At 44.3% G+C, this 23,214-nt stretch overlaps 1 protein-coding gene across 1 annotated transcript in view; it reads right to left on the minus strand.

The window, feature by feature from the left end:
• The window catches only part of LOC141128479 (C4b-binding protein alpha chain-like), a 143,613-nt gene that overhangs the window by 103,236 nt on the left and 17,163 nt on the right, over positions 1–23,214 (minus strand). The window contains exon 2 of the mRNA XM_073615785.1: positions 11,489–11,595. Within this exon, the coding sequence (XP_073471886.1) occupies positions 11,489–11,570 (82 nt within the window). The 5' untranslated portion in view covers positions 11,571–11,595. The remainder of the gene's footprint in view (positions 1–11,488; positions 11,596–23,214) is intronic.

Here is a 23,214-nt window from a genome sequence, read left to right on the forward strand (position 1 = left end):
TGCAAGACTGAAAAAAAAATTCATAATTACCCCTGTCTCGAGAAAGTAATTTCTATTGTTTGGGTGGCATTGTGTGTTTGTGTTAATTTGCAAGATCATTGTATGTGTGCATGCTACAATGACAGATACACACACCAGTGCCCATCAGCTCAGCCTCACCAGCGCTCATCAATGCAGCCTCACCAGCACTCATCAATGCAGCCTCACCAGTGCCCATCAATGCAGCCTAACCAGTGCATCGTTACCTGTGGCCATCAGCACAGCCTCGCCAGTGCCCATCAATGCAGCCTCGCCAGTGCCCATCAATGCAGCCTCGCCAGTGCCCATCAATGCAGCCTGATCAGTGCATCCTTACCTGTGCCCATCAGCACAGCCTCGCCAGTGCCCATCAATGCAGCCTCGCCAGTGCCCATCAATGCAGCCTGATCAGTGCATCCTTACCTGTGCCCATCAGCGCAGCCTCGCCAGTCACCAGTGTCCATTAGCGCTCCCTTACACATCAATTCAGCCTGATCAGTGCCCATCAATGGAGCCTGATCAGTGCAGCTTTACCTGTGCCCATCAATACAGCCTGATCAGTGCCCATTAGCTCAGCCTTACCTGTGCCCATCATAGCCTTGCAAGTCACCAGTGCCCATCAGCGCCGCCATGGGGAGAGGAGAGCTGCAGCACGCCGGTTTACACAGAGCGGGATCTTCCGCTGCAGTGTCCACCGAGTCTCGCCTCCTGGACCGACGGCTCCTATGATGGACATGTCACGTCCCGATATTGGACCACTGCGACATCCATCATAGGAGCCAGAGGTGGGACTTCTAGGTCACTCCAATCTCTACTTTTCCTTCTCCTTTAGACCTTGTCCACACCTATACGGTTTTTAATGCTTTTTGCAAAAACACACTATAGTCCATTTAACATGGTTTCCTATGGGACATGTTCATATCTATGCTGTTTTCAGCCGCTGCACTTTTGGAAAGGGTCAGGGACTTTTTTAAATGCGTTTTTGGTTAAATAGACTTCAATAGAGAAGCTGCAGAAAAGCAAGCGGTGCATTTTTGCCACGATTTGTGTTTTTTAATCTACCCAACAACTAACTGGCCACAAAAAAAAAAAAAAAAAAAAAAAAAAAAAAAGCAAAATGCATCAAAAACAAAAACGCAAAACGCGCAACGCACTGTAGAAACGGATGAAAAGCAAACTGCATAGGTGGGAACCAGGCTTTAATGGGCACCCAGGCAGCTCGCACTAAAAGAAACAAAAGCTCAGATAGTAGGATCATAAAACAAACAAGAAGACTCGCTGCATGAGGTGAGGTTTTGAAAGCCTGATGGTCTGGACAGGTACCCGCCTCGGCTCGCCTCCGCATAGAATCAAAAGAAGAAATGGCCGCACTCTGTACGCAATCAAAATTCTTTTAATCAGAAGATCCAAAGTGTTGACAGAAAGCTGGTAGATACATTTCACACACTCCAAGTGTGCTTAGTCATTACACAGGAAGAGCAGCATAGATTTCCTTATAAAGCCCCACCTAGTTGCATAGCAGGTGACACTAATCATTGAAATGAATGCTTCCTATTATATGATACAAGTAGAAACCAAGGAAACAGAAAAACCTACAGCAACGCACACACATATAAATATGTATTGCATATAGAGTAATGTAAAGATTCAAGGAATCTTTCTCCATAGTCCCCAAAAGGAACAACAGAGAAAGGGTGGGCAATAGAGGGCAAAGTAAAGAGGGAGAAACAGAAAGACAAAAAAGACAAAGATACAAAACAGGTTGAGCAGCAAGAGATACGAGACAGTATTAAAATTGTCAATGTATCGATCTATATATAGTCAGTAAAAACCGATACACATATATTATATATGGCGAAAGATTCCTTCAATTATCTCCCTAGAGTACTATACCATACATAGTGATATATATTGTTTAACGTTTTTATAATGGAGGGAGATATCCTATGGGTGGGTGTCTATGCGTTTACACATATACATATATATATGTGTGTGATGTACATGAGTGTGATACACATACACATATTTCTGTTAAGGGATGGTATATGTTGGGTTAGACAGATTTGTTTTAATCCAATATGGTGATTACAATGGTTTTATGGTGTATGTTATTCATAGCTCCCAACTGTTCCTGATTTCGAGGGACTGTCCCTGATTTGGAGCAATGTTCCTCTGTCCCTCATTTTGGTCTGATCTATATAGTTGTATATAAAATGCACTCTTTATCTTTCAAAAAGTGTTTCCCAGTGCTAAACCTTTCATCCAATTTTTAAATTGCTGCATTTGTACATTTTAAAAGCGAAAATAAAGGTATAGTAATGGTAAAAAAAAAATAACCTTTTTTTGTGTTAATTCTCCTTTAACCACTTGCTTACTGGGCACTTAAACCCCCCTCCTGCCCAGACCAATTTTCAGCTTTCAGCGCTGTCGCACTTTGAATGACAATTACGCGGTCATACAGCACTGTACCCAAATTAAATTTTTATAATTTTTTTTCCCCACAAAATAGAGCTTTCTTTTGGTGGTATTTAATCACAGCTGGGGTTTTTATTTTTTGCTAAACAAACAAAAAAATGGAAAATTTTGAAAAAAAAAAAAAAAAAATCATGTGTCATAGTTTGTTATAAAATTTTGCAAACAGGTAATTTTTCTCCTTCATTGATATGCGCTGATGATGCGGCACTGGTGGGCACTGATGGGCTGCACTGATGGGCACAGATAGGCACAGTTAAGGCAGCACTGATGGGCGCTGATGGGTGGCACGGATGGGTGGCACGGATGGGCACTGGTAGGTGACTGATGGGCACTGATAGGTGACACTGAGGTGCAGCACCGTTGTGGCACGGATGTGGGCGCTGATGGGTGGCACTGTGGGCACTGATGGGCGACACTGGTAGGCGGCACTGCTGCCTATTGCTAGGTGTCACTGGCAGGGGGCACAGATGATCGCTGTGATCGGGACTGATGTCTCTCTCAGGGCCGCCAGTGATCGGCTTTTTTTTTCCTCCTCACGCTGTCAGCACGAGGCGAAAAAAATAGCCGATTACCGGCTCTGTTTACATCACATGATCAGCTGTACTTGGCTGACAGCTGATCATGTGGTAAGGGGACGGGACCGACCCCTTACTCTGATCTGTGATCAGGTGAGTCTCATGGACTCGCTGATCACCGAGCGCGCCCTGCAGGGGGCACGCAGGCTGCTCGTGCACGGGACGATGTCAACAGACGTAGTCCCGGCAATGTAGGTGCGCGCTGTTGCTGTCATTTGGCAATAGCACGGATCTGAAGAGGTTAAGGGGGTGTGCCAGGGGGCATGTCCTATGCCTACATACGTTTGTTAGCAGGTGTCCCTCTTTCCCATCTCAAAATGTTGGGAGGTATGTGTTATTGAGTATGTTTATCTCTATTTACTAATATATGTACACATTTTTAGAAATACCTTTTCAATATACACGATTGTTTTACTTTACATTAATCTATATGTGATGCGATACCTATTTATATGTGTGTGCGTTGCTGTAGGTTTTTCGGTTTCCTTGGTTTCTACGTGTATCATATAACAGGAAGCATGCAATTCAATGATTAGTGTCACCTGCTAGGTGAGGCTTTATAAGGAAATCTATGCTGCTCTTTCTGTGTAATTTCTGTGTAATAATTAGTATTTCAGGGTGACGATTCAAGCTGGCAGTCAGTCTTTTCATTCTCCATGAAGATGATGGTCACAGGTCTAGATCTAGTCTAGGACAAATGGGACTCTGAAGGCTACGGTTTGCTGTCATATTTACTCTGTTGGATTTTGTCACCTGTTGCAAGTATCTTATGGACTTTATTCTGTCTGAAGTTTCAATAAATGCATCTCTGGAAGAATTGGGTTGCTGCTGGAAATGATTTGCATCTTACTAATAACAACTAAGTCATTATCCACCCACTACACTACATCACTACAAGCTGGACCAGGCTGGTGAAAGACCTTGACTTTACAGGGCTTGAACCTGGTTCAGCTGCATCGCTGGGAGACTGAGTCAGTCATTCCCTCCCCTCCCCAGCCCAGCGCTGGAGGGGCAGAGCAGAGAGTTGGTGACTAAGGAGGAGTTCCGGCGTGTTCGCACACTCCAAGTGCCGAGCCCGCCAGGAAGTCAGCACGGGGCTGCACTAATCACAGGCAGTGAGATATTTTCCCAATGTGCGGTTGCAGAGATCAGGAAATGTCTCACTGCCTGTGATTAGCGCAGCGCCGTGCCGACTTCCTGGCGGGCTCTGCATGTGGAGTGTGCAAACACGCCAGAGCTCATCCTTATTGGTGACTGACAGGCACAGCTCTCTGCTCAGAATGGAGGAGAGAACTGGGTGAGCCCAAGTCCTCTGGATGTATGAAAAGATGTAAAAAATAAAAAGACCCAAGGAATGTTGAGTGACTTGCACACCATTACTATAGCTTCATACCTGGTCTCCCACCCATCTATGAATCAGCTGGCTAGTTTGTCAGCTGGTCTTTGTCCTGCTAATAAATTAACATTGTGATGTCAGCACCCTATAGCCAAATGTCAGATCTGTAACATATCAGTGTTATCTTGGAGAGCATCAATAGAAGAAATCTCCTGTTGCGCATTCATGACCATTGCAAAGTGACGCCCTGTGCTCTCACCTTCTTTTAAATATTTTGGTTGTGGAAAATAGTGGGTCTTTTCAGAGACGTTCATAATTATGGATTTCTACAGTTTTTGGACTTCCAACCAGCTTTTATGGTTTGTTGGGTTTGAGTCAGCTAAAAACCGAACTTGTCTGTTGGACTTCCTGCTTAACCAAATCTTCCTAAGCCTAAAGCCTTGTACACGCTAAATAGTTTATTTTTGGTTCAACCCAGCTGAAAAAAAAAAAAAACCTGACAGCTCAGGTCGGAGCCGCTGTACTAACAATCCAATGTTAGTACAGCATTCTCCCTTGCTGAGCTATTGCGTTCTGACAGGGGGACTGCCCCCTTGAGCCTTTGACAGAAGCCGGCCGAGCTGTGTACCAAGCTTTAGGGAGGTATACAAACAAACCAAGAGACAGCACAATGAATAGGATAATGACACCTCAGTCCCCTTCAAAGTGGGCACCTTGGGACATCAAAATCTCAAACACAGTAGGTTTTGTAATCCCCAGATCAGCTTCTAGTTCTCACACTGACAGTCGTCAATCCTTGTTGATTGCAGCCTACATGCATTCAACATTCTCAGGTGTCCTGCTTGTTGCAGGCCTTCCAGAACGTGGATCACTTTCAACAGGATTCTCGACCCACTTTGAAGCATTTATGCCACACTTACTTGCACTGAACTCATTGCATCCACTCATTGCTGTCCCTAACAGCCTTCTAAATTATCCGAATAGTTTCCATGAAGGAATGTTCAAGCTCAATTCAAAATTTGATGCAGATTCATTGCTCTACTCGCTCAGCCATTTTGAATGTGACAGCCACACAGTACACATGCTCTCGCAAAGGAGAAGCTAGTGCCCCCCACTGATTATTACAGTGAAGTTGTCATAGTTCATACATTATAAATATATATTTTACACACACACACACACACATATACCGTATTTATTGGCGTATAACACGAACTTTTTTCCCCTTAAAATCAGGGGAAAATCGTGGGTGCGTGTTATACGCCGATCCCCGCTATTTTTGTGATCTATCGGAGCGATCGCCGCCGACATTCACATAGTGGGTATTTTTATATATGGCGCCGCGGAGTTCGGAGGGACTCGGCGGCGCTCGTTCAGCTGAACGAGCGCTGCCGAGAACACAGTGACTGGGCGGAGCCGAGATACCCATAGCCGAGGGTTCTCGGCTCTTATCGGCGCCGTTCATAGTCTCGCCCAGTCCCGCCATTGGACCTCTGTTATGTCCATCATAGGGACTGGGCGTGACTGTGAACGGCGCCGAGAAGAGCCGAGAACCCTCGGCTATGTGTATCTCGGCTCCGCCCAGTCACTGTGTTCTCGGCGGCGCTCGTTCAGCTGAACGAGCGCCGCCGAGTCCCTCCGAACTCCGCGGCGCCATATTTAAAAATACACACTAAACTTGTGTATGTCGGCGGCACTGGGGACAAGGCTGCACTGACCACTGGGGACAAGGCTGCACTGACCACTGGGGACAAGGCTGCACTGGGGCAAAGCTGCACTGACAAGGCTGCACTGGGGCAAAGCTGCACTGACAAGGCTGCACTGGGGCAAAGCTGCACTGACAAGGCTGCACTGGGGCAAAGCTGCACTGGGGCAAAGCTGCACTGACAAGGCTGCACTGACAAGGCTGCACTGGGGCAAAGCTGCACTGGGGCAAAGCTGCACTAACAAGGCTGCAGATGAACACTGATGAGGCTGCATTGATGGGCATTTAAATGTAAGGTTTTTTTCCTTAAAATTCCCTCCTAAACTTGGGGTGCGTGTTATACGCCGATAAATACGGTGTGTATATATATATATATATATATATATATATATATATATATATATATATATATATATATATATATATATATATACACACACACACACACACACACACACACACACAAAGCACTTGAAGATTTATTTGTTCGATAAATGCAAAATAGTTTTACATAATAAAGTGTTCAAAAAGATTTCCATTTCGGGCTCACATGCTTACGCCCTTCGTCAGATCAGAACACATCTAACATTTCAAACACATTCGTGAGAATTTAAACATTTCCAAATAATCACATATGGAATCAATTTTGAGGTTAATAGCTTATTAGTATAATTGTATTCCATGATTGACTGATTTTTCAAAGCCACTGATATAGAAAATGGTTAATCAAACAGACATCTCATTATCTCTTCACATTGCTAATCTGTCAAGAGAAAAATATGTTTATCGTAATCCAAACATCAAAAAATAATATTATAGAAAAATTGAAAGCAAAGAAGTCATTTTTACCCAAACAAACAAATACAGATCTAAATCTGTGTTTAATCCTTTCGGGGCAACAGTATTAAGGAAATTTATTCAATAAACTTCACATTTTCTTAAAATTAACTCCTGATCACCCCTCTCCTATTTTTACTAATACCCTCCAACACCATATATTTTAATTGGGAGATTGAATGTCCCTTCCCTAAAAAGAAAAAATGTCTAGCCAAAGGTAGTTGTGTTAAATTATCTCTGATCAAATATTTATGCCTAGCTATACGGTCCTTGACCTTTTGAGTTGTTTCCCCAATATAAAGAAACCCTTATGGAAACTATTTAGCATATATCACATATGAGGATTGACAAGTATAGTGGCCTTTCATTGGGGTATCAAAACCTTTATGAGGGCATAATATACTATTTCCTTTAATCATAGAATTACACTGTATACATGATAAAACAGTGAAATGATCCTGTATTACGTGGTCCCAAAAAGGTTATTTTAGGATTGGAAGGAAATATTGATCTGATCTCACCAAACGATCCCTCAATGTTCTACCTTTCCTATATGAGGGTAATGGTGGGTTTGAAAATTCATCTATGGTAGGATAATTTTCTCTCAAAAAAACCCCAATGTTTTTTAACAATGTTAAAAATACGAGAAGAAAATGGGTGGAATTGTGTTACGAAAGGAATTATTTTTATATGTCTATTATTAGTCCTACTACTGTTTAGAATGGTACGTTCTCTATTCACTAATGCTGCTGGATAATTTCTTCTGATTAGTTTAGTTTCCATTTCATTTAATACCTCTTCCCGACAATGTGGATGACTGACTATCCTTTGAACTCTAGTTAATTGACTCCTGGGGATAGAGTTAAAGACTTCTTGCGGATGAAAACTGTCATCATGTAATAATTGATTACAGTCCATGCTTTTGACATACAAATCACTTTCAATCCAAGTTTTATTTATTTTCAACATTGTATCCAGGAAGGGAATTTAATCCCTGCTATACACAATGTTGAACTTCAAACCATGAATAAGATAATTGAGATACTGATCAAATAATAATAGGGTTTCCAATTTCGCCACCCCACACAGCAAACACGTCATCTATAAATCTATACCATCCTTGGCAATGTTTAGCAAAAATTATGTTATTATATAAATGATGTTTCTATCATATTCATGAATAATTTTGCATATGGAGGTGTGACATTGGAACCCATCACTGTCCCTTTAGGCTGTAAGTAATGAGTTTCCTTGAAGAGAAAATAATTCTCTTCAAGAACAATATTTAGTAGTTCCAGGAGAAAAGCAATCTGTCGATCACTATAATGATGTGATTGTAACAACAGCTGCCAGCATGCTTCAATACCTAGCTCATGAGGGATAATGGTATAGAGACTGGACAAGTCCCATTTAACAAGAATGGAATCAGATGACAAATGTAATACCATTTATCTTATATAAAAAAAAAAAAAAAAAAAAGAATCAATCACTGGTATCACGTATAAATTATTTATTATTAACAAGTAGTGGTGTTAAACAAACTTCCCTAAACTACGAGCCTTGCTAGAAGGCATAAATTGGGATAAAATCTTAGGAACAAAGAACACGGAGGAGAGATGGGTTTGCTTTAAGAGCATATTAAATAAGGGCATTAGCCAATGCATCCCATTGGGTAATAAATTTAAAAGAGCGAACAAAAGTCCTGGATGGCTTAACTCCAATGTAAAAATGCAAGGTTTGAAACAAGAGAATCTGGATGCCGCACACTGGATAAAGTTAAAAATTCTTCTTTATTGTAAAAATAGGATCATCAAAAATACAGGACAATCAGGCAGAAGGTACAGACACAGCTGACGCGTTTCGCACTCTAATTTGAGTGCTTACTCATATGAGTAAGCACTCAAATTAGAGTGTGAAACGCGTCAGCTGTGTCTGTACCATCTGCCTGATTGTCCTGTATTTTTGATGATCCTATTTTTACAATAAAGAAGAATTTTCAACTTTATCCAGTGTGCGGCATCCAGATTCTCTTGTTTCAAACCTTGCTTCAATTTGCATTTAGCCAGCACCTGGGACTCCCCTCCTCTGAAGGATCTACCTAACACACACCTGGGAGCAAGTCTACCTGAGCGGTGAATCACCTTCCCTGTTTTGTCCAATGTAAAAAATGCATATAAAAACAAAGGAGAAGGCCTTCAAAAAATACAAGGTTGAGGGATCATCATCAGCATTTAGACTTTATAAAGAATGCAACAAGAAATGTAGGGGGCAATAAAGACGGCTAAGATAAAACATGAAAGACACATAGCGGAGGAGAGCAAAAATGATCCCAAGAAATTCTTTAGGTATGTAAACAGTAAAAAAGGGAGGACAGACCATATTGGCCCCATAAAGAATGAGGACATCTGGTTACAAAGGATGGGGAGATGGCGAAGGTGTTGAATTTATTCTTCTCCTCAGTCTTCACGAGGGAATCAGGGGGCTTCAGTAACCAAAACTGCAGTGTTTATCCTCATGACACATCACAAGAAGCACCTCCATGGTTAACCAGATTGCACCCGAGGGTACTTAGGGAACTCAGTCAAGTAATTGCCAGACCATTGTTCCTAATTTTTTACGGACAGTCTACTGACTGGAATGGTACCAGCTGATTGGAGAAAAGCCAATGTAGCACCAATATTTAAAAAGGGCCCAAAATACATCCCTGGGAGTTACAGACCAGTTAGCCTAACATCAATAGTATGTATGCTAACTGGTCTGTTAGCACTGCCTTAACCCTCTTGGGCATGGAGTTCACCAGAGCTTCACAGGTTGCAACTGGAGTCCTCTTCCACTCCTCCATGACGACATTACGGAGCTGGTGGATGTTAGAGACCTTGCGCTCCTCCACCTACCGTTTGAGGATGCCCCACAGATGCTCAATAGGGTTTAGGTCTGGAGACATGCTTGGAAAGTCCATCACCTTTACCCTCAGTTTCTTTAGCAAACCACTGGTTGTCTTGGAGGTGTGTTTGGGGTCGTTATGTTGGAATACTGCACTGCGGCCCAGTCTTCGAAGGGAGGGGATCATACTATGCTTCAGTATGTCACAGTACATGTTGGCATTCATGGTTCCCTCAATGAACTGTAGCTCCCCAGTGCCGGCAGCACTCATGCAGCTCCAGACCATGACACTTCCACCCTCATGCTTGACTGTAGCAAGACACACTTGTCTTTGTACTCCTCGCCTGGTTGTCGCCACACACGCTCGACACCATCTGAACCAAATAAGTTTATCTTGGTCTCATCAGACCACAGGACATGGTCCCAGTAATCCATGTCCTTAGTCTGCTTGTCTTCAGCAAACTGTTTGGCTTTCTTGCGCATCATCTTTAGAAGAGGCTTCCTTCTGGGATGGCAGCCATGCAGACCAATTTGATGCAGTGTGCATTGTATGGTCTGAGCACTGACAGGCCCCCCCACCCCTTCAACCTCTGTAGCAATGCTGGAAGCACTCATACGTCTATTTCCCAAAGACAACCTCTGGGTATGACGCTAAGCATGTGTACTCAACTTCTTTGGTCCACCATGGCAAGGCCTGTTCTGAGTGGAACCTGTCCTGTTAAACGGCTGTATGGTCTTGGCCACCGTGCTGCAGCTCAGTTTCAGGGTCTTGGTAATCTTCTTATAGCCTATGCCCTCTTTATGTAGCCTATGCCATCTTTATGTAGAGCAACAATTTTTTTTTTCAGATCCTCAGAGAGTTCTTTGCCATGAGCTGCCATGTTGAACTTCCAGTGACTAGTAAGAGAGAGGGCGATAACACCAAATTTAACACACCTGTTGCCCATTCATACCGGAGACCTTGTAACACTAAGGAGTTACATGACACTGGGAGGGAAAATGGCTAATTGGGCCCAATTTGGACATTTTCACTTAGGGATGTACTCACTTTTGTTGCCAGCAGTTAAGACATTAATGGCTGTGTGTTAAGTAATTTTGAGGGAACAGCAAACTTACACTGTTTTACAAGCTTTACACTAACTACTTTACATTGTAGTAAAGTGTAATTTCTTCAGTGTTGTCACATGAAAAGATATAATAAAATATTTACAAAAATGTGAGATACTGTGTAATATATAATAAATTACACATACACTGATTCTGATTAGATTAATCTGAAATTTTGTTTGTTTTGCATGATGGATAACGCTCTAAAATGGTAATAGATTGCACTAAACCCTGGGGGCAGAGAACGGGGGGGGGGTGGTCGCTGAGACAGCCTGTGTGTGTCAATAGACTTATACAGAGCAGGTTTGGGATCAAGTAAACACGAGTGCCCCCACAGCAAGCAGCTTGCTATGGGGGCACTCGGAGAAAGAGCCAAGACTGCCAGCGGGGGGACCCCCAGAAAAGGAGGATCGGGGCTGCTCTGTGCAAAACCACTGCACAAAGCAGGCAAGTATGACATGTTATTTTAGAAAAAAATTAAACCTTTACAAATAACTGTAATTCGGTGACAGCAGAAAAAAACAAAACAAACACATACATTCAACAACTTACCATAACTAGCAGCAATGAAGGCTGAAAGGCATAGAAGTAGAAAACCCCAGTAGTCTCTTGCAACGTTCTTTTGAGGAAACATGATGATGGACGACCACGACAATTTACTGATTGAAAAAAAAAAAAAAAAGAATTAAAAAAAATTCAATATCACATGTGCCCAAAATGTTAAGTAGTAACAATTGTTTTGTGATTGCTTGTGCTCTAGACAGATGTGGCAATATTTTCTCTTTTATCTAGAGGTGGCGACATGGTGGTTCTGTACGCCTGTTGAAGTCCACACCTGGTGGCTTCCAGCATTGTTTTGAAGGAATAGACTCATTAGGTTTTTTTCCTTGGATTCACAAGAGCATTGGTTATGGATTAATCAGCCCCTTTCAACTATGTACCTTATAGTCCACTAAACTTCCTCCTCCTTTGGTTGTACGTGCATCTCATGAACCACATTAGGTCTAGTTTTCGGTGTCTCCTATGTTCCCTGCATCCGCACGTGAGGGATACCTGTGTCTGGCCCTCCTAAGTGATCTACTAGCCCCCCACCCCCTTTTTTTTTTTTGCATGATCCATTATAACCACACGGAGCCTTTTGGAGAGATATCCATCTCCATACATTCTAGCAGATACTGTCCTCCTTAAAGGCATTCTATGCATTAAGATAAAAAGCCTTCTGTGTGCAGCAGCCCCCCCTAAAACTTACCTGAGGTCCCTCTAGCTTCAGCAATGTTGTAGAAATGTCTCGGTAATCCAGGACTCTCCTCCTCATTGGCTGAGACAGCAATGCGGTGAGCATTGGCTCCCGCTGCTGTCAAAGTCAGTCAGCCAATAAGATAAGGGCTAGCGGCCAGAACTCTGACTGGACAGAGGGAGCTGTGACTCAGCTCGAGTGCCCCCATAGCAAGCTGCTTGCTATGGAAGCACCCAACAGGAGGGAGGGGCCGGAAGAGCCGAAGAGGGACCCATGAAGAGGAGGATCCAGGTTGCTCTGTGCAAAACCAACTGCGCAGAGGAGGCAAGTATAACACGTTTGTAAGTATAACATATTTGTTATTTTCAATTTTAAAAAATTAAAATAAATAAAAAACACACGGGACTTTACAATCACTTGATGAAACAGGCATAGTTTTCTGCGAAACATGTTGAGGAACTACAGTCATCTTTGAAATGGACTTTATATTCAGTTATTGCTCCTACATTCTCTAGTATTGTGAGGTTTAACTTAAATGTGCCACACGGTGGTTTTCACTGCAAACAAAAAAGCTGAGTTAGACTTACCGGTAACTCCTTTTCTGAGAGTCTTCCAGGACAGCCCATGAGACCTTGGGCTCCTCCTACCAGGACAGGAAACACGTCACCCCCACCAGATAAAAGGGCGGTCCTCCAGGCCCATGTCAGTATTCTCAAGAACCGTAGGACCCTGCAAAACATATGCATAATACACATAACTTCAGACAATACCGGGTGGGAATCCGGCTGTCCTGGAAGACTCTCAGAAAAGGAGTTACCGGTAAGTCTAACTCAGCTTTTCTCCAAGCGTCTTCCAGGACAGCCCATGAGACGATGAGCCAGAACTTACCAGTCTAGGGAGGGACAACTGCCTGAAGGACCTTACGACCAAACGCCTGCCCCTGAGCTGATAGGAGATCCAGGCGATAATGTTTAATGAAGGTCGAGTAACTGGACCAAGTGGCAGCCCTGCAAATTTGTTCCGGTGAGGCACCAGCCCTCTTAGCCCAAGACGTAGACAAGGCTCTAGTGGAGTGCGCAGTAACAAAAGGTGTAGGGACCTTCCTAATTTTGTAAGTTTCCAAGATGGCTTGCTTTATCCATCTAGCCAATGTGGCTTTAGATGCACTATTCCCCTTGTGAACTCCAGAAAAGAGGACAAACAAGGCATCAGTTTTCCTAAAGGTCTTCGTGACCTCAAGATAGACCAAGAGAATCCTTCTTACATCTAGAAAACTAAATTTTCTTTCTAAGTCGCCCTGTGGCGAACTACAAAAGGTTGGCAATACAATGTTTTGAGATCGGTGGAATGTACTTGCCACCTTGGGCAAAAAACCTGGATCGGTTCGTAACACAACTCGATCCTCAAAAATCGTGAGGAAGGGCTCCCTAACTGATAGGGCCTGCAACTCACTTACCCTACGAGCTGAGGTAACAGCTATAAGGAACACAGTTTTTAATGTAAGTAATTTAACTGACATACTTTCCAGAGGTTCAAACGGAAATTCTACCAGAGTTTGAAGTACTAGGGACAGATCCCACGTTGGACAACTTCTCACTACTACTGGTCTGGCCCTAGAGATAGATTTGAAAAATCTGGCTATAGTGGGATTTTCCAGGAGAGAAAACTGGAGGAACACACTAATAGCTGCCGCATGTACCTTTAGGGTACTAACAGAAAGACCTTTGTCGACACCCTCTTGGAAAAATTCCAAAATAGACGGAATATCATGAGTTAATCTATCATTTTCAGATAACCATGAGTTAAACCTTTTCCAAACTTTGGAATATATGGCTCTAGTAACTGGCTTCCTGCAATTAACTAGAGTCCTGACTACTTTGTCAGAGAACCCTTGGGTGCTCAGTATCTTTTCTTCAGATACCAGGCCGTCAAGTTTAAGGAAACCACCTGAGGGTGTGATACTGGACCCTGCAATAATAGGTCTTCCCTTTTCGGAAGACTCCACGGAGGCTCTGAAACCAGAGACTGTAGCAGGGAAAACCATGGCCTCTTGGGCCAAAACGGGGCAATTAGAATCAGATCTGTCTCTTCCAGCTGAAACTTCCGGAGGACTTCTGGAATCAGCCCGATTGGCGGAAAGGCATAACATAGGCCTGGAGGCCACGGGTTCGCCAGAGCATCGATCCCCAAGGCTTGGTCTGCCGGGTTCATGGAAAAGAATATCTCCGTCTTGCGGTTGTTTCGGTTTGCGAACAAATCCGCTACCGGATAACCCCATCTCTTGGTTTGGTCTGCAAAGACTTCGGGATGAAGGGACCAGTTGTCTCGGTCTATCCTGTGACGGCTGAGATAATCTGCCAGGCAATTGTTTTTCCCCTTCAGGTGTACAGCAGAAATGGAGGCTAGATTCCCCTCTGCCCATGAAAGGATCTCCTGGGCAATGGACTGAAGCCTCCGGCTTCTCGTGCCTCCCTGCTTGTTGATATACGCGACTGTCGCTATATGGGAGACCTCCTGCTAGGTGCTGACCAGCTCTCCACCACCACAGGCTTCTTTTTATCCTGTCGGGAAGCCAGATCCTTGACTCCAGGGACCTTACGTCCCCATCCCAGTTTCTTAAAAGAAACCTTTGTAACGGACGTTGACGGAGTCTCGCCCATGGTACTGCGGGAAAACATGAGGTCATAAGACCCACTGCCCTCGACACCTGTCTCAGAGAGACCGACTGGTTGGTCTGCAATGTAGACATAGTCTGGAACACTTTGGTAATCTTCTCCTGAGGAAGAAAAACTTTTTGGTTCACGGAGCAAAAATCGTAACCCAGATAAGTTACTTTCTGGGCCGGAATCAAGGACGATTTTTCTTTGTTTATTAGCCAGCCTAGGGACTGTAAGAAGTCCTGTACAGCCTGGAGATCTTCCAACAGCCTTTGGTATGATTTTGCCACTATCAAGAGGTCGTCTAAGTAAGGGATAACCGTTATTGCCTTTAATCTTAGAGGAGCCAGCACTTCCCCCAACACCTTCGTAAAGATGCGTGGGGCTGAGGAAAGACCGAAGGGGAGGGCCTGAAATTGAAAATGTCGGGTCCCCATACCCGTCTTCACTGCCAATCTCAAAAACTTTTGGAAGGCTGGATGGATAGGGATGTGAAGATAAGCATCCCTTAAGTCCAACGTGGCCATAAAGCAGTTTGGGTATAGTAGGTTTTTGATTGTAAAAACCGTCTCCATACGGAAATGCTTGTATCTGATGGACTTGTTTAAGGTCCGGAGATTCAGGATAAGTCGAAACTTTCCTGCTGGCTTTCTGACCACAAATACATGGGAATAGAATCCCTTGCCCCGCTCCGATCGAGGAACAGGAATCAGGACTTTTTGATCTAATAAATCTCCGATCTGGAGACCCAGAGCCCTTGCTTTCTCCCGATCTTGTGGAGGAAATGTGACCAACAAACGTTCTGGTGGTTGGTGAACAAACTCCAGCCTGTACCCATTGGTCACTAGGTCCAGGACGAAGGGGCTCAGAGTGACTGCTGCCCACTGTGGGATGAAGGCCCTCAATCTCCCTCCCACCGGGGAACACAAGTCACTGCGGCTTGGCGGGCTGTTGAGGAGGGTTAAATAGCACTCCCCCTTTGCCTCTGCCTTTGTGCCCAGTCCAATGCTTTTTCGGCCTGCTGTCCTTTTCTCTAGGACTCTGTTGCCTGTTTTGGCCACGAAAAAATTTTCTGGCTGTCTGAACTCTCTTTTTCTCTGGAAACGCCTTTTTCTTATCAGCCGTGCGTTCCAGTGCCTCCTGTAGACCTGGGCCAAATAAATGATCGCCAGTTAAAGGAAGGCCACAAAGGCGCAACTTGGAGGCCGAGTCCCCTGACCAGGTCTTAAGCCAAAGGCTTCTCCTGGCCGAGTTCACTAGAGCCGAAGTCCTGGCTGACATTCTTACCGACTCAGCGGAAGAATCTGCCAAAAAACCCACTGCCTGAAATAGGAGAGGAAAAGACTTTAAAATTTGCTCTCTGGAGGTACCTGCTGACAGATGTGACTGAATCTGAGTCAACCAAACCTCCAGATTTCTGGCCACACAAGTGGAAGCCAAAGCTGGTTTCAGGTTTCCAACTGCTGAGTCCCAGGCTCTGTGGAGAAGGATATCCCCCCTCTTGTCCATCGGATCCTTAAGCGTACCCATATCATCAAACGCCAGGTCAGAGTTTTTTGAAACCTTTGAAAGAGGTGCGTCTAACTTGGGATTCTTATTCCATGGCTGCGCAGTGTCCTCATCAAAAGGAAACCTCCTTTTTAGGTTACTGGAGAAGAATGGTTTTCTCTCAGGATTATCCCATTCCAGTTTAATAGTATCAACCAAAGAAATATGAACTGGAAACACTCTTGATTTTCTCTTATGTAATCCTTTATACATAAGATCATGTTTGGATAACTGAACCTCTTCCTCTTTTAATTCAAGGGTAGTATAGATAGCCTTTAATAAGTCATCTACATCCTCCACAGATAACTTAAATCTTGAGCCTCGAGTGGATTCTCTATCTCTGGGCTCTGTATCTGACCCTGATTCTTCCAGAGAAGAACGGGTAGATCTGACCTCAGCCTCAGAGTCTTCACTCTCTGCCTGCTGCGGAGTGCTTACTGACGCCTTCAGTGAAGACGGACTCTCTGCTGGAGTCCATCCCTAACAGAAGTAAGCATCTTCTGGCAAGAGGCAACCGGGTCATCCTTTACTAGGCCTTCTATACAGGTGCGACAAACTGCTTTGCTCCATGAGGAGCTCAATTTGTTTGCGCAAACCGCACATTTCCTTTTAAGTGGCTGCGCTTGGGCCTTGTCCTGAGTCTTGGTCTGCAAGACAAAATAAATGCCCCACAATGTAATTAAAGCCACACAATCACTCCGGGAGGAAATGTGTCCCCTTACACCCACTACTACAGAGGGGGGAGGGAACACTCACAGGGATAGTAAGGTGGTGACAGAACACCCCAGGCTTACCTGTGAGGTGCTGGTGTTGGGAACTGCATCCGCTGCCTGTGCAGGTACTGCAGGAGGATCCATTCTGCCCCTCTTGGTCATCCACAGCCTGGCTGCTTAACACCAAGAAACACCAGCAGCCAGCGTTCTCTGTTCGCGCCGTTTATGAAGACTGGAACCTCGTCTCCAGCGCCCGATGATGATGTCATATGCCCCGGAAGTAACCGTCTCCAGGCACTTCCTGTGGGCCAGCTTGGAGCGCAATAGCTCCGCCCCCTCGAACGCTGCGGCTTCCTCCATTCCTTGCTCAGATCAGCCAGGCTGTCGGCAGGGAAGGACAACCGAAGCTCAGCTGAGCTAGAGTGCAATGCACTGCGCTAGGGGCACGACCTCACACCGGTCCTGGCCCTCTCCAGGCACTGAGGACAGAGAACAGCAACACAGCCAACCTCCCCAGCGGTGTGCTGCTTCTGGCAGAGGAAGAGGTAAGTGATATGCCCCAGAAAAAGGCCATACAAAGCCCCTGCTTATAAGGCCTATGGGAGCAGGTTCCATGAACATGTTACCCCCCGTCCGGAGGAAACACAAATAACTGACATGGGCCTGGAGGACCGCCCTTTTATCTGATGGGGGTGACGTGTTTCCTGTCCTGGTAGGAGGAGCCCAAGGTCTCATGGGCTGTCCTGGAAGACGCTTGGAGAAAATTTTTTGCAATGTATTTTAGCCGAACGTTGTTTTTAACTTTTGGTACGAATAAAGTTTAATATGGGCCCCATTAGGGGGCCTCCTGGTGGGAGGAACGCATTTCCACGTATGCAGGCGACACTCCTTTTGTACCTTGGGGACTGTACCACATCTCCGAGTTAGAGAAACCTTCGGCTTCTACTTGGGTACCCGTATCAATTGGGACATATTCCCTGTCTCTGGGTACCACCCTACCAGTCCTCTCTGCTCCGGTACGTACAGTTTTACAGTTTAAATATTTGGGCGTTATAGTATGGCGCGATTCCTGAGACACAATACATATAACCTTCTTCCACTACTGTCTTCCCTGCAAGCCAAGTGCACTACTTGGTCTGCGTTACTCCTTAGTACTATAGGCCGAGTCAACTTACTAAAAATGATCTTCCTGCCTAAATTTGTTTATTTCTTCAAACAGTCCTTCTTTCGACGCTTGGACAGCATTGTCACTTCTTTCATCTGGGCGGGGGCACCCTTAGACTTTCATTGTTGACCCTGCACCTTCCTATTAATCGAGGAGGCCTGGCGCTCCCAAAATTTCCAATTATGTTATATTATAGGGCAACGGTACTGGTCACCATACGGTGGTGGTTCTCCCAGCCCAGAGATGATGCTGTGGTAATATTGGAGGCAGCACTGCTTGGCTCCTATGCGGAACTCAGCAACCTGGTGTATCGGGGACCCACCTCTAGTCTTACTATTACTGCCCCAATGCAGAATACCTTATGGGTTTGGCAGCAGGCCAGGGCTCAATATGAGTCAACTAGTTATTCCCTGTGCACTCCACTCTGGGGCTATCCCTCACTTTCCCATTTCCTCAGTCCCTGACCTGGACCTTTGGGCCCATTACGGTATCAAGTTACTGAAACTGCTTTTCAGCTATTCTGCTACAAGGCTCCCTCCTCTCCTTGCCAAATTGCAAGATTTTTTTTAGATACCTACAACTGTGGCAGCTCAATTTCCCTCTCCTCCTACGCGGAGCTCAGACACACTGGAGTACCTGTTAATACAGGAAGACCTTCACAAGCCCCTCTCTGCTATCTATGCTCAGTTGTCCCTATTACCAGCTCCTAGGATTGTCTCCCTTTATGAGAATTGGTATATAGATATTCCAACTTTCTCTGAGGATGACTGACAGAGAGGACTGTCTACTGAAGTTTGTACCCACTATGATCTCTGCGAAAGATCGGCTCCTTCAATTGAAATTTGTAAATGGGGTTTACTATACTTCCCAACGGCTAGCTGCCATTTATCCAGATAGGGATGCAACTGCAACATATGTACGGTGTGCTTTACCCAAAGGCTCATATGACCATTTGTTTTGGTCGTGTCCCAGACTGGGGTCCTACTAGACTGGCATAGTGTTTACTATTAACAAAGTCACAAATCTGTCTGTGCCCAGAGACCCTCAAATATTGCATTTGGGCCTGGTAGATCTGACTGAAACTACTAAACATATTACGTTGTTTGTATTATTTGCTGCGTATTACACCAGAAGGGAAATTTAACTTAGTTGGAAATCCCCAGCTCTGCCCACGGTGTCCAGATGGAAAGAGACGGTCAATCAAGCCCTCCCACTTTACAAACTTACTTACGCGAAAAAATATAGCCCAGCTAAATTGATAAGGTGTGAAAAAGCTGGATTGATGCACAAGGCCTTTGAGTGTGATAGAAAGTTTCGCCCCCGGGGCTAGGTACCCACGGCTGATACTGTCCTATTGCTTTCCCTGTCCCCTCCCCATATCCTTTTTCTCCACCTGTTTGTGGCTCGATATACTACCTCTGTCTCTATTATGCTTTTTGAGTGATGTACTTTATACAGACTCTACTTTTGCATACAAAATGTCTCGCAATATGTGGATCTAATGATTGGATAGATAGAGAGAGAGAGAAAATTATAGGTGTTATCCTCCCACTTAATTTTAAACCTATGTATATTTGTGTGTTACTCTTTGGGGCACCTAAAAAGTCCATGTAATCTTATTTGGAATTTTCTGACTATTCTTTGTATGTAGTGCCCTTAGCTCTCCTGGCCAAACCCACCCAGTATATATTTTTCTATAAACAGTTGTTATTTACCACAATGGCCATTGCTTTCAGCTATCACAGCCATTGACAGCTGCAAAATGGACTACATGACTGAAGCCAACTCTCATTATGGAAAATACACCAAAAGCATACAAACTTGTGAAGCTAATGCTGTATTTCTTTGTACATTACTTCAATTCCAATAATGGCAAGAAAAGAATCCTATTTTTTATACAACTAATTATATCCAGAGTTAGAATTATAAAGGGCAAAAGGGCTCATTCACACTAGCAGTTGAGGGCAGAAAAACACTGTGGTTGGGCCAAGCTTTTACTGCCTCCTAACCTCTACTCCCTTTAGCTGCAGAGGCAGCAGGCAGGGGTGTACACATGCTGCAGCTGCTAGGCTTTGCTTCGTGGCCACAGCAGCAATTATACCTCCCGTTGCTTTCGGCAGGCATAGTAGCAGTGAGCTATTGTGGGGTTTGAGGGGTTAAAGCAAGCAGTGAGGAGATGATACAACACCTGATCACCTATCAAATTTAGATCACTCTACAGAGAGAAAAGCTCTCAAAGTTCGCGTAAATGAGCCCTAGGGCTTGGTTCACATCTGTGCGGTGCATGTTAGGTGCGTTACCATTGAAACTAAAACGCAGCAAGAAGGACTTTTTTCCTGTTTTAATCATTTTATTATTAAAGCACAATAAAAGGTTTTATAAGCATTTGTTTGGTTCAATGTTTGAGTAAAACATATATTACTAATAAGTGAATCATAAAACAGGATCAGGGTGTGCAAAATGCAATGGGAATTCAACATATTACAGCATGGAAACTAGACGAGGTTGCGCTGCCCTGTCCTTTCAAAATTGTCGCTCTTTGTTTATAGCACAAAAAATAAAAACTGCAGAGGTGATCCAAAACCACCAAAAGAAAGCTCCTTTTGTGGGGGAAAAAGAAGGACAACAATTTGGTTTGGGTACAGCGTTGCACGACCGCGCAATTGTCAGTTAAAGCGACGCAGTGCCGTATCGCAAAAAATGGTCTGTTCATTAAGGGGGCAAATCCTTCTGGTCCTTAAGTGGTTAATCAAGACTGCATTGACACAAGGCATATCTTACCCCACAAAAATAAAAATGGTGGGGGGGGGTGTGTCTGGACAAGAATTTAATGAACGGTTTTTCAATGTAGGTCTACTAATTTCCTAACATTCCTTTATGATCTAGAAAATGTCCTATCCTGTATAAATCCTTAGTTATCCACCAGTTAAACTGTTAGGAATGTAGGCCAAGAGAAAAATGCAGAGTTGTTTTAACCACTTCAATACCGGGCCATTGTTAAATGACGTCCACAGATGGGATCTCCCATCCTGGGTGGGCGTCATATGACGTCCTCGGTATTTCGCCGCTCCTGCGGGCCCCCGCAGTGCGGTGATCGTGGATGAGATGTGTCCCTCGGAAACAGCCCATCCCTGATCCGTGTGATCCGCATCCCTGATCCACGTGACCGGCTGTGTCCAATCACTGCACCTAAAGTACACCTAATATACACAGGTGTAAACTGGGCCTAAAGTAGTAGTATCTTGATCCAGAGAATTTATATGACTGCCCTTGTGGGGATTAGGAAGCAACTGTTTTTCTTCTATGTGGCTAAATTCTCAACAGTTGCCCAGAGCGAGTTTTGTTTTGCCATTCCCGCATCAACGCTGCAGAAGTTTTGCGAAGCTTCACTTTACCTACACAAGTCTATTATTAACCTTATGAGTGCCCATCAGTTTTTGTTTTTTATAACAGAAATAATACGTATAATACCGTATTTACTCATTCTTACGATAAGGTAACTGTAACATGAACACAAACATTACGTGGGCCATTTTCCCAATGCTGTGTACTGAACAAAGCATATCAATGATTTTATAGCTCAACATCTTGGCACTTCTATGTCAAATAGTTTTACAGGTGTGATCCTGCCGTGCAGAATAAAGGCTGCCCACATTGTGCACCCACACATCGATATGGTCTATGGCCAGGACAATACATAAATTGGCATGGAGCTGCCAGACTGTTGAGCTATGTAAACACTGGATGCGTTCACCGCCATTGTGCTCTTGCTGGGAGTCACGTGCATCCATGTGACTTTAACCACTTCAATACAGGGCACTTATACACCTTCCAGCCCAGACCAATTTTCAGCACTCTCACATTTTGAATGACAATTGCACAGTCATGCGACACTGTACCCAAACAAAATTTTTATAATTTTTTTTCCCACAAATTGAACTTTCTTTTGGTGGTATTTGATCACCTCCGGGATTTTTATTTTTTGCGCTACAAATAAAAAAAGAATGAAAATTTTGAAGAAAAAAAAAAAAAAAAAAATGATGGGCACTCATGGGCCTTTCCAAATGGGCAATGATTGCCATATCCCTGGTAGGCTTACTTGGTGGTCATGGGTGGGCATTCCTGGAGGCCATCCTTGCTGGTAATTGGTGGGCATGCCTGGGGGGGGGCTGCACTGATAATCACTGCAGACCCCCCATCAGGAGAGCAGTCGATCGTCTCTCATCTACACGTGTCTGTCAGCGCGAGTAGAGGAAAAGTCGATACACAGCTTTTCCTGTTTACACTGTGATCAGCTGTGATTGGACACAGCTGATCACATGGTAAAGAGCCTCCATCAGAGGCTCTTTACCTAGATCGGAGATGCAGTGTGTCAGACTGACACACCACCGATCGCCGCGCAGGGCACCCCCGCAGCTTATCCTGCTGGACGTCATATGATGCCCAGTCAGGATAACTGAACCATCATTCTGCTATAGCCAGGACGGGAAGTGGTTAAGGAGGGGTGGGCTCCCTCCAGGCACATGTGCCCTCAATCGATCCACTGCTATCTGTGCTCCTATTTAGGAGACTCCGAAAATTATAGAACTGCAGTATACAGAGGAGCCTTGTCATGAGCACTGCAGCTTATGCATACATTTGCAAATGTGTGCAAACAAAACCATTCCCTTTGTTTTTAATGTAAATTTGGTTGGTTGTTTTGCAGGCTGCCAAGTGTGCAGGAAAAATGTTGCAGCTTACTGCAAAGGCTAGTTATAGGTTGGCGTGGTTGCCACTTTTATGTAAACCCTGCCAGGCTATGCACAATGTTGCACTAAATTATGGGGAGATCAACACGTTTATCGATGCTATAACACAGCAACTAACATTTAAAGAGCAATTCCACTTTTGTTGAGAAAAAAAACATTCCCCTCTGTGTGATCTATGTACATTGCAAGGATTAGAACAACCTTTGTTGC

Source organism: Aquarana catesbeiana, linkage group LG02 (assembly GCF_042186555.1).
Source record: "Aquarana catesbeiana isolate 2022-GZ linkage group LG02, ASM4218655v1, whole genome shotgun sequence".
In the NCBI taxonomy this organism is placed as follows: Eukaryota; Metazoa; Chordata; class Amphibia; order Anura; family Ranidae; genus Aquarana; species Aquarana catesbeiana.